Source organism: Eucyclogobius newberryi, unplaced genomic scaffold, assembly GCF_026437365.1.
Source record: "Eucyclogobius newberryi isolate DKJ021-1_F unplaced genomic scaffold, fEucNew1.0.hap1 SCAF_4, whole genome shotgun sequence".
In the NCBI taxonomy this organism is placed as follows: Eukaryota; Metazoa; Chordata; class Actinopteri; order Gobiiformes; family Gobiidae; genus Eucyclogobius; species Eucyclogobius newberryi.
In genome coordinates this window covers 15,186,720-15,197,642 of record NW_027316056.1, presented here as the reverse complement: position 1 = coordinate 15,197,642, position 10,923 = coordinate 15,186,720, and the positions used below count along the sequence as shown (strand labels likewise).

General features: G+C 39.0%; 1 protein-coding gene across 1 annotated transcript; it reads left to right on the top strand.

Annotated features, from left to right (window-relative positions):
• The first annotated feature begins 6,674 nt into the window (after positions 1-6,674).
• cryba1l2 (crystallin, beta A1, like 2) lies at positions 6,675-10,923 on the top strand. The gene is made up of 6 exons (XM_072463562.1): positions 6,675-6,778; positions 6,940-7,017; positions 7,225-7,343; positions 8,422-8,563; positions 9,728-9,870; positions 10,614-10,923. The coding sequence occupies exons 2-6, from the start codon at positions 6,940-6,942 to the stop codon at positions 10,759-10,761; spliced, it is 630 nt and encodes a 209-aa protein (XP_072319663.1). The 5' UTR covers positions 6,675-6,778; the 3' UTR covers positions 10,762-10,923.

The following is a 10,923-nucleotide window of genomic DNA, read 5'->3' as shown; positions in this document are numbered from 1 at the left end:
TCTCACTGATGCTGTGCAGTTTGAAGTAGCTGTGGGTGATATTGACAAAAATGAATAACTCAATATTTGGTTGCCGTATCCTGAGAGCAATTGTCAGACCGAAAATATGTGTTTAAACGTGTTAGTTGAGGCTTGATAATCAGACAACCGGGAAATGTCTGTCAAATTAATCACAAAAGTAAACATAATATCAGCTTATACTCTTATTTGAAAGTTTAGAACATCACTTTTTAAAATGTTTAGCTTTACTCGGATGTATTTGTAGCATTTTTTACTATAAACGATATACTTCACTCAAATGTTGCATTACTTTAAAATAACAGTCACAATCTTATCAAAATGTCTCTATAATGCCCACCTCTTAAAGCCTAACATGCAAGATCAAACACTGAAATGTATTCTTTTAATTTCAGGAAAGAAACTGAATATCTCCAAATAAAAGAGCATCAGATACAGTTACTCAGAATTAATCAAATGAATATGACTTTTGCATCTACTTCCCAACACTGTAGACTTCAGAAAAGACACTCCTGCTTGGGAAACGTCCTCGCTCTGCCATCACGGCGTCTGAACTCATGCATCCCGGTTCACGTTCACCACCATAGCATAATATCTGCTCATTGTCCACTCCAGCCCTCCCGTCCGGCGCAGGCGAGTTTATGGGCACGAGCAATAAACAGCCAGGCAATAAGCTGATGCAGGCAATAACCTGGCAGTCTGTCCTCTGGGTGAAATGAAGGCTCAACACTCTCTCGCTACATCAAGTGGACACATATTACATTAAAACTGTTAGATTCTTCATGCGTGGGTGAGCGCGATATTGCGGTGTGCCCAGGCTAAAAGAAGCATGACCACGGTGTGCACTTTTTCCTCATCGATTGCATCACTTATGTATGTATAAATTCCAATTCATTTGCATTGTAATTAAAGTGATTTAGCTGTTGCGTCAAAGTGAACACCTCTGAAATGTCAATGAGAGATTTTAAGCACTCTCTTGAGAGGACTGGAGGCTGTTTTGCTCTGACGCATTTTGAGGCACAGAAATATAGAAAGAAGTGGTTCATCAGGATGCAGAGACACTTCCCTGTTCTCTAGCCCACGGCGAGGCAGGCCAAGGAGAGAGAGATGAAGAAGAAGGGGATGACAGGCAGGGGAAAAGGCAGAAATAAACACATTTTTAGCTAACAAACTATCAACGGTGGTCAGTATTTGATAATTATACACACCAAAGATACAATAATTAACACATCACAAGTGCTTTGGCTTTAGAAGCACAAGAGGCTGACATTTTCCTAAGCACAGATACGTGTGCTTCTCACTGGGGTCCTTTTAGTGGCGTCCAGGGCCCTGAGTGGTCCGGTCTTAATTTAGTTTCTGTCTTTAATTGAACACCAAATAGAACTGCTGATGTACTTGGACTAGAGGCTGTGGTACTTTGCTGTTGCAACATGGGACGAATTAAAGCTCGCTCATCTCACGCTGTCTGTTTTAATTGTGAGGATGTATTTGGTGTAAAATGAGGAAACAGAATATGAAAAATATTATATACAAAGAAAAAGAAAAATATGATCCTGGGATAGTGGGATTTTTTTTTTAACTTAAGCTTAAGAGTTTACTTTTTACTCCTCACTGTTTTAATTTTCTTTTTCATTTTATGTTTTGGTTTTCTTGTTCAAGTGTGTTAAAAACTAGTCACGTTCATATTTAGCAAAGTAAAGCTAAAACATTCAAAACCAATTTTTTTCCTTTCTTGCAAGTGAAAGTGAAGGTTGGTCCGAGCAAACATCAAGCAAGATTTGATCATTTCTTATTTACACAATTTACACCATATTTACACAATTTAAACTCTTTACAAAACTCATCCAAGGATAGTGTCCTTTCGTTTACATTTTATATTATTCAGCGTACTTGAATATTGAGATCAAAGCCAGCTGTATGATTTACTTAAGTGCAAAAGTGCAAGAAATGTGATTAATAAAACATATGAAAAACATAGTCAGTCGTTACCATAAATATTCACGAGGGAAGTTCATCATTTTAAAACCTCCGCTCTCTTTGTGGTATAATTTTATGCTGATATCAACATAAGACCTTTGCAATAAATAGCCATGTTTGTTAGTGTTGGACAAAGAATAGGGAAGATGCTCATACATGTACTTTTCAGGCAAATCGGGCCACAAAATATACCACTTTTGGTTAAGATTATGAAAAGAACGTGGATCTTGGATTCTTTATTGACAATAAAGACATTACAGCTGCATTTGTTTCATTGCAGATCTGTTCATTGTGTTTTTGCAGTTTCCCTTTGAGGAACAAATGAAGGTTCTGTTGTCTGAGAAAGTTCACAATGGAAGTATGTCACTGTTACACAATAAGCCATTAAAGACATGATGATTGAATTTAAAGGTGCACCGATAACTTTTCTGGTGGAGGGTTACACCAGGTCTCCATGGAGATGTTGCTGCGTTGCCTGGAATGTTCCAGTGTCTTTATGGAAACAAGCAGGTGCTACTCCACCAACTTACAGGTCAGATCTGTAAAGACTCACCTGTTATTCAAGGTATTTTGTGCAATAAAAACACCTGTGATTTAATAAATGTCGGATTTGTTTAATGCCATGATATGGAGCATTCCAGGCAGTGCAATGACATCTCCATGGAGATGGAGGAAACCAGAAATGTTACAGATGAACAACCACTTCACAACAAGAAGCACTGCATAGCTCCTGATACCTGTAGTTGTCAGAGAATCCCCATAAAGAGATTGATTTATATACTGTAAATACACACTCCTCCACCGCAGCAGCAGAACCCTCAACCACCTCAGGCTCTATCTCCTCTTCTTCACTACTGCCACCAGAATCTCTGCCACAGACGAATCAATCCTCTCCCATCAATCGAGAAGCTGATGGAGTTTAGTATCAAGGTGACTTGTGAGGCTCAAACTAGGGTAAAAAGCTCATGTAAAGCACAAGATTGATCTTCGAGTTTCATCTCTGTCTCATTAAACTTTCTCTTTGATGACTTGTCCGTGTCTGTGCGCTGACGTCCGAGCGGTGCTGGACTACGCAGCTCCACTCACGCTGAGATCTCTTTCAGTCCAAACAGATCGAATCAGTGGGTGGAGGCAGCTGATCTGTCTGTGTATTTAATGTGCGCTCATCAGAAATGTGCGCCTTGTGCTAAAAACAAATACCAGACGTGGAGCTGTGAGAGAATTAAATCACTATCCTCTTAATTGTGACACTGGTGTGAAGTTTAGTTCAGTCTGATCTAATCTTTTCAAATTTGTCAATGATCAGTTCAAAGCTTTTGAACCGAGAGGTCTTTTTCTGTCAATCCTTTAGTTTACACTTTGCTATTATCCATTGTGTCACACTATATTGCAGAAGCACATTTCTAGTTTGTGAATTTTGTTACAGACAAAGGTTTTTTGTAGTTTTTCCTTTGCTAAGAAGCAGGGTCTGAGGACAGGGGACGCTCTGGGACAGTTATCCATTTGCTGATTCACATGAATGTTGTTTATCTGCTTCTCTTATTGACCAATGAACTGTTTCATTCTTTGGGTTTTTTTCTGTTAGTAAAATCAACAATTTTGGAAAAACCTGCAACACAACTGCTGGTGTGATTTTGGGCTTTACAGAGTACTTTGAATTGACAATGGCAATGAAACCATTTCTGATTCTGTATGTTGTGTTAAATGGACTAAATGTCTGTCTTGTTTATGATTGTGAAACATCAAAACAAACTGTAGCAATTTTTTAAAATGTTTGTATTACTATGTCATCCAGTCAATAGAGTTAGAGAAAATAGAGTTTAAGACCCAAAGACAGGGAACACTTAATATATTGTGTTGGCATCATAGTGACAACACAAGAAGGCCAGTCGAGGGACAAGAAGAGCAGAGCCAGATTGTTGGAGGTCTGTGCACAAAACACCACCAGTTTGAAGTCACACAAAATTACCTCAACACAACAGCTATATTTGGTTTTTGTGAAAATCAAATACAAAATGCTTTAAAAAGATTGCTCGGCAAAATTGCCAATCCAATAGTGAATCGGAATAAAACTAGGACTAGACTAGAGCCAACTGAGGAGACTATCCTAGATTAAAATGAGACTAAACCAGAACTACCACAGAATTAAACCAGGATCAAACTAGGTCCAAAGCAGAATAAAACAAGATCCAAACTATGACAAAACCAGAACTGAACCAGTAAACATGATAAAATATCTTTGTTAGTATTTGGGAGATTAGTTGAGGCCTGCGGTAGAGCCTAAATCTTCTGAAAGTGGCGTTAAATACAAGTAAACAGTGTATATCTGTAAACTCTCACTCTCAAGTCTCAAACTAATTCAGGCTAAGATAAGCACCTTTATGTTGTGATCATCATAAATCCTTGTCAGATTATAAAAATGTTTATTTTAAACAGTAATCAAGACAGTTTAAGCAGCTAATAATCCACGCTGGAACCTCAGCCAGGGACAAATAGAGACTACATTGTGCGCTCTGCTGAGAAGGTGATCGGCTGTGGACTTCCATCTCTGCAGGACCTGTACGTCTCCAGGGCTCTGGGACCTGCAGGTCGGATCACTGCCGACCCTTCTCACCCTGGACACGGACTATTTGAGCCACTCCCCTCAGGCAGGAGGCCACTCCCCTCAGGCAGGAGGCCACTCCCCTCAGGCAGGAGGCCACTCCCCTCAGGCAGGAGGACCAGAACCTTCCGCCACAAGAACAGTTTCTTTCCCTCTAACATCTGTCACTTTAACTATAATTTAATAACTCACTACACTGTTGACTTTCTGCACTACATCTGTAAATTTAACTGTTAATTGTGTGTACATAGTAAGCCTATTTTTATTTTTAACTTATAGTAAATTTAAATTGTTTTTCTTTCATGTGTGCCCTTTTTGATTCAATAGATCTTGTATTTATCATTGTTCATTGTTTTATGTTGCACCGAATCAACAAAGCAAGTGCCTATGCTTGTGTTAATTGCAATGGCAATAAACCTTTTCTGATTATGAAAATGTCAAAATTGGAGATCTATATGAGGGGGGGAAATGTGATTAACCTTTTTACCAAATTGCCTAGCAGCACTGAACCGTGGGTTGAATACAGAGAACAATAAGACAATAGGAACTGTAACCTTAACAGTATTTTTTCTGGATCATTCCGAGTACACCACACAATGACATGTTTTGTGCTAATGGAGATTTACCACCTGAGATTTTTCCTTGCACTATATTGAGTGTGTTGAAAACTTGCTATAGTGCTGGCTAATGTAATAAAATGTCATGGATGAGGACAACCTGATGACACGATATCTATGTTGCCATGGAAAATGTTGTCTATTGTCAATGCAAAGCCCCGCAGTGATAGAGGCGCAGGGGAGGCTATACAGAAATGTGAAACTGCATAACGTCATCATTTTGACATTCGTCTGTAACCTTTTCATTACAAGTAGATCAGAAAACAGTTTAATTTATGAATATTATTAAAATAATGAACATATACCACTTCTAAATGCTGGATCCTTAGTTCACCAGGCTGTTCGTCTGAAAGGATTTGATCCACACTCTTCTCTTTAAGAGTACATTTTATAATGACCATTTCACTATTTATAGTGATTTTAATGCCTCTTTTGTTGTTCTGTGTATGTGCTCTACAAATAAAGTTATCCTGCCTATTTGAAATGTAAAAGTGATATTTTCAAAGAAAAAAACAACTGTTTGTCAAAGGTTGTCCTTTTCACAGTGGGTTTTGTAACTCATAATTAAATGTATATTGTCTATTCAAGAGTACAAAGCAAAAAAATAGTTAGGGCTCTAAAACAAAAATATGTTATTTCAGAAGTCACTTTCTTTGGCCAGAATTGTTTTTACATCCTGGCCCAAATGATCAAATTACCAAATAATTTCTGATTTCCAACATTGCCTCTCCATCTGAAATAGAGCTCTCACTTGTCTTTTACAAATCCACTCATTCTGTGGCTTTAGCCGGGCCTTTGTTGGCTTCACGATGGCTCTGCTGGACACTGCTGACCTGCATGAACAGCGCGACAACAGCGGCTTTCAGCGCACCTCTGCACATGAAGTGCTGAGTCGACGGGCCATCGCGGGTCTGCAACAAAGACACTGGAAATAATGGACAGCGTGAGGTTTAGGGCCCAGAAAGGGGCACGAGCGCGCGCCTAAACCCACGCGCACGTGCGTCACATTCACACGCGCGTCACCAAAGGCGTGCGTGAAGCCAGTAAATAAAAGCTTTTAAATAAAACAAAGCTCATGAACCAAACTGTGCGTGAAAAACGTGAATGTGCTTGTGTGGGGTAGACACGTGGGTTATTTAGAATTACAATGAAAATATAGCCAACCTAATAAAGCCTTTGAAAAGTAATTAGGCAGGAAAGAGCTGATTGGTTCATTCTATTTAGTGGCGTAAAAGTAACTGATAAGTTGACCATTTTATACAAAGATTAGCTGTGAGGTGTAATTGGTTATTAAAAATCATACAATCAAAATATTAAAAAGCTAGTAATAAAGTAACAAACATATTGGTCACTTTGCACTTATAAGCATACAATAACGTGACACCTCCGCCAAAGCCCACACAGGGGCTTCTCCCCTCATTAGCATAAACGGGCCGCGCAGGCACGCGCGCGCAGCCACGTGCCAGCCGCGTGGACGTGAATATAAAACCAAAGAGCCAGGTTCACACAAAAGTTTACTCTAACAGGATTTTGTTGCGTGAGGAGGTCCGTGAACACCACAGCGGTAAGAAAAACACTACATTACCCTTTGGAGTTGATTTAAAAGTAGAGTATGCCAATTGGTGTATGTCTACATATGTCTACAAGAATAAAAAAGAATAACCTATACCACGCATAGGCCTAACTTTATAATTGATTTCTGTATTTCTGTTTCCCCGTCCACAGATGAATAGATTTCATAAAAACATCCACTATAACTCCTCCATGTTCTCTAATGGCATGGGCATGGCTCCTTTCTTCAAGGTAAAATCTATATGGTCTTTACGCAGTATGTATGTATAGGACGCATCCACACAGGCGCGCCTCGCTCACCTCTGACCCTGTGTGTGTTTGTGTGTGTTTGTGTGTGTTTGTATGCGTGTGTGTGTGTGTGTGTTTGTATGTGTGTGTATGTGTGTGTTTGTGTGTGTGTTTGTATGTGTGTGTGTGTGTGTGTGTGTGTGTTCCCAGGTGACCGTGTTCGAGCAGGAGCATTTCCAGGGCAAATGCATGGAGTTCACCTCAGAGTGCTGCAACATCCACGAGTGCGGCTTCGACAACATCCGCTCCATCCGGGTGGAGAGTGGAGCGTGAGTCATGGGCCTGTTCGCCTGCACGTCTCTGTGGAGCAGCTGACTGGCTCCGAGACGTGCATGAGCCAGAGAAAGTAGTGGCCAGGCACCCACGATTAAAAAAGGAACAAAATGGAAAAAAGAAAAAGCCACCTCGTTTAGGCCGCTCCATCCCACGTTGTGTGCGCTGATGGGGTCAAGCTCCTGTGCCACCGCTTTGCTTTTACAGAGGGAAGGCCCAGAGGGGCTTGTGAGGCAGCTTTTAAGATTTAACAGGCTCAAATGGGTGCTGACAATCTGGAATAGCCTCTACTTTTTTTACCTACCTTTTACTATTTTTGCTTCGAAATAATACATTGCACATTTTTAAACGTTTAAATTGGTAAAGCAATATTGTCCAATTTGACAGTTAGGACGTAAAAAGTGGCAAAAGTGGTAAAAGTGATACGTTTTAATATTATTAGTTTGAATCTCTTTTTGAATTTGGTCTTTATGCAGCTAACTAGGTCTGCAACAATTAATAAATAAATGTTTTCAATATAATAAAATCATCGCCGGTGTATTTTTATACTGGTCATTGGACGCTAAAGCACATAAAGCACATTTTATAACAAAGATAGTGTCTATATTAAATCCAAATGCCCAAAAAGAATAATAATATTGAGAATAATGATATTCATAAATATTATTTCTAGAAGCCGTCAGGCAGTATATTTCACCCATTATTTGGTTGATTCAAAAGTCTCAATGTACAACAGAACTAATCTTTTAATTAACTAGTCGACCAATCAAAAAACTTAACACTGGCTGGTCGACTACTAAAATAATTGTTAGTTGCAACCCTAAAGCTAACACAATTACAGTTCATGTTTTTAAACAATTTTGTACATTTAAAAAAAAGGTTTTCTGGGATTCTCCTGCGTCAGAGTTATTGCTTTAGTGGCATGAAGTAATGTCAATAGCATTTACATTATCATCATATTTTCTGTAGCGATTCCAAATGTGTTATTGTGACAATTGTCTTGCTCTTGCCTCCTTCCTGTTTCCACGGTTTCATGTCCTCACTTTTACACTGTGTCATGTCTGCATCTTCCAGTTGGGTTGGATTCGAGCACCATCACTTTGAGGGACAGCAGTTCGTCCTGGAGCGTGGAGAGTATCCCAACTGGGAGTCCTACACCGGAAACCTGGCCTACCACACCGAGTGGTTCATGTCTTTCCGCCCCATCTACTGCGCCGTGAGTGCATGACTTAAGTTCAATATTTGAATGAGCCGAGGTGAAAGAAGTACTCCATTTTGTTACTTAAGTAAAAGTACAGAGAGCAAAAGAATAAGTATAACATTGAAACAAAAAATACACGAGGAAAAGTAATTATTCAAATAAAAATAAAAGTAAAACATAAAAAAGTTAAATGATTGAAGATAAAAAAAATATGCTTTTGGAGTAAAAGTAAAAGTATTTCTCACAGATTTTGAGAAATGAGTCAAATGCAGTAATTTTGAGAAAGAATTGTGCTGATTTTGGGTCAACAGTAGCGACTCAATTTTATTTATTAAGTCAACCGGAACATGTAAAAATTAAACATCAAATTATTTGTTAGTGATTTTTACTCTGAAGTCGGGCTCTAAAATGTAATGGAGTGGAAAACACTAATATTTGAGGAAGTGTAGTAAAGTAAAAGTAAAACACAAAGTAGACACCTAAATATTTAAATACTACTTTTGTACTTTCTTGCTTTCCACCTCTGTTAACGGGTAGTTATGAGCAACATTTACCTGAGAACATTGTACCTTTTACTACTAAAATGTACTTACGTTCACTTCGAATATATCGAATAGTCTATTTTTTACTTCTTCTTGACTACAGTAGGGAAAACGCTCAATGCATTTTAATGTGCTTTCCTCACTGTTAGAGTTGGGCAATACAGTATATCAAAAATGTAGATAGTATTTTTAATGTCATTTGATAATATATGCAAATTTTGAATATCAAGTTTATTGTTTATAGTTTTAAAAAAAAGCTACAAAAATATTGGATAGTAATGGTAAAAATGTGATTTAAAGGCATGTTTCAACACATTTTTGTTGGATTGACCTAAAATTGTACAAATATTGTTATTGGGAAACTCAAAACTCAAGATATTCATTTGTCAATATCGCCCACCCAACTTATTTAACCCCTACAATCTAGTTTTAGCCTCTCTCTAGTTTATATTTAAAGAGTACGTGGTCGTCAAAGAATCTGGGAAAGGGCTCCAAATGTTTCTCCACATTTTGAAAGTCAGACATCACAAAAATAGCCCCGGACAAGTCACTCTGTGCATCTGTTTGATATGTTTGGCACTAACTTTGACACAATCCCACCTCCTTTCTCCCCATTCTGTTTCCACCTCCTCCGCAGTCTCACCAGAGCAGCCGCATGCAGATCTATGAGCGGGAGAACTTCATGGGTCGCTGTACCGAGCTGTGCGATGACTACCCCTCGCTGCAGGCCATGGGTTGGTTCAGGCCCGAGGTGGGATCCATGCACGTGCAGTGCGGAGCGTAAGTCACATTCAGCGTGTCCTCAATGAGATAATGATGTCGTGGGTTGAACCTCATGGCTCTGAATGTGTCACAGATATAAAACTATGTGGGCTTGACTTTCTCTTCATTGAAGTTAGTCATAGTCATGATGGTAAATGCTCAATATTTATTCAGCGCTTTTCCACCTTCAAGACGGTTCAAACTCTTTTTCAATACTGAGGAAAATACTTATAATAATAATAATAATTCTCTATCTTGATTTCGATACCACAATGACCAGATTCAAAATGTGGTCAGTGTTTTTGACAATTGACAGACAATTTCCATTACTTTCTTTATTAAACACTGCAGTCTTATAATAGTTCTGACAAAGCTCAAGATCATTTTCAAACTGTTCACAAAAGGTTAAATTTTGTATTGTTAATGTGATTTTTAGTATTGATACTTGGTACTCAGATTGGTACCGGTTCTAGTTTCTATTCTATTTTTTTACAACCCTACGACGAAGTAAAACTAAACTCATAAATGGCTGTTTTTATACATATATATTACATTACTTGCTATTGAATTGAAACAAGAATCCCTGGAAATCATGATGTTACATAGTGCACTTTATGACTTTATGTGTAAATGTCTGTTCTTCTGGATCTACCTCTGTATCTACCTGCGTTGCACCAATGAAATTTCCCCATGTGGGACAATAAAGGAATATCTTATCTTATCTTATCTTATCTTAAATGTGCTTTTCCTGTCTTGTTTAGCTTCGTGTGCTACGAGTACCCGGGCTACAGGGGCCAGCAGTACATCATGGAGTGTGAGAAACACAGCGGAGACTACCAGCACTGGAGGTACTGGGGTGCCCACTGCCAGACCCCCAAGATCCAGTCCATCAGACGCATTCGCCACTGAGAGGGGCCCGAACGTGACCCCCGCGCTTGTTCGGACACGGGGTCCAAATCTGAGTCAAAACCAGTACACACCGGAAGAGCAGCTACCTCCACCTGTCAGCTCGTTTTCTATCAACGCTCATTTTGTTCTAGAAGTGAATTAAACTGAGAATGATGACAAAAA

Excerpts from the sequence above, each read along its gene's own strand:
- cryba1l2 (XM_072463562.1), top strand. The coding sequence starts at position 6,940 with ATGAATAGATTTCATAAAAACATCCACTATAACTCCTCCATGTTCTCT. Across the intron at positions 7,344-8,421 it reads ATCCGGGTGGAGAGTGGAGC|TTGGGTTGGATTCGAGCACC; the intron begins GTGAGTCATGGG and ends TGCATCTTCCAG. Across the intron at positions 8,564-9,727 it reads TCCGCCCCATCTACTGCGCC|TCTCACCAGAGCAGCCGCAT; the intron begins GTGAGTGCATGA and ends CCTCCTCCGCAG.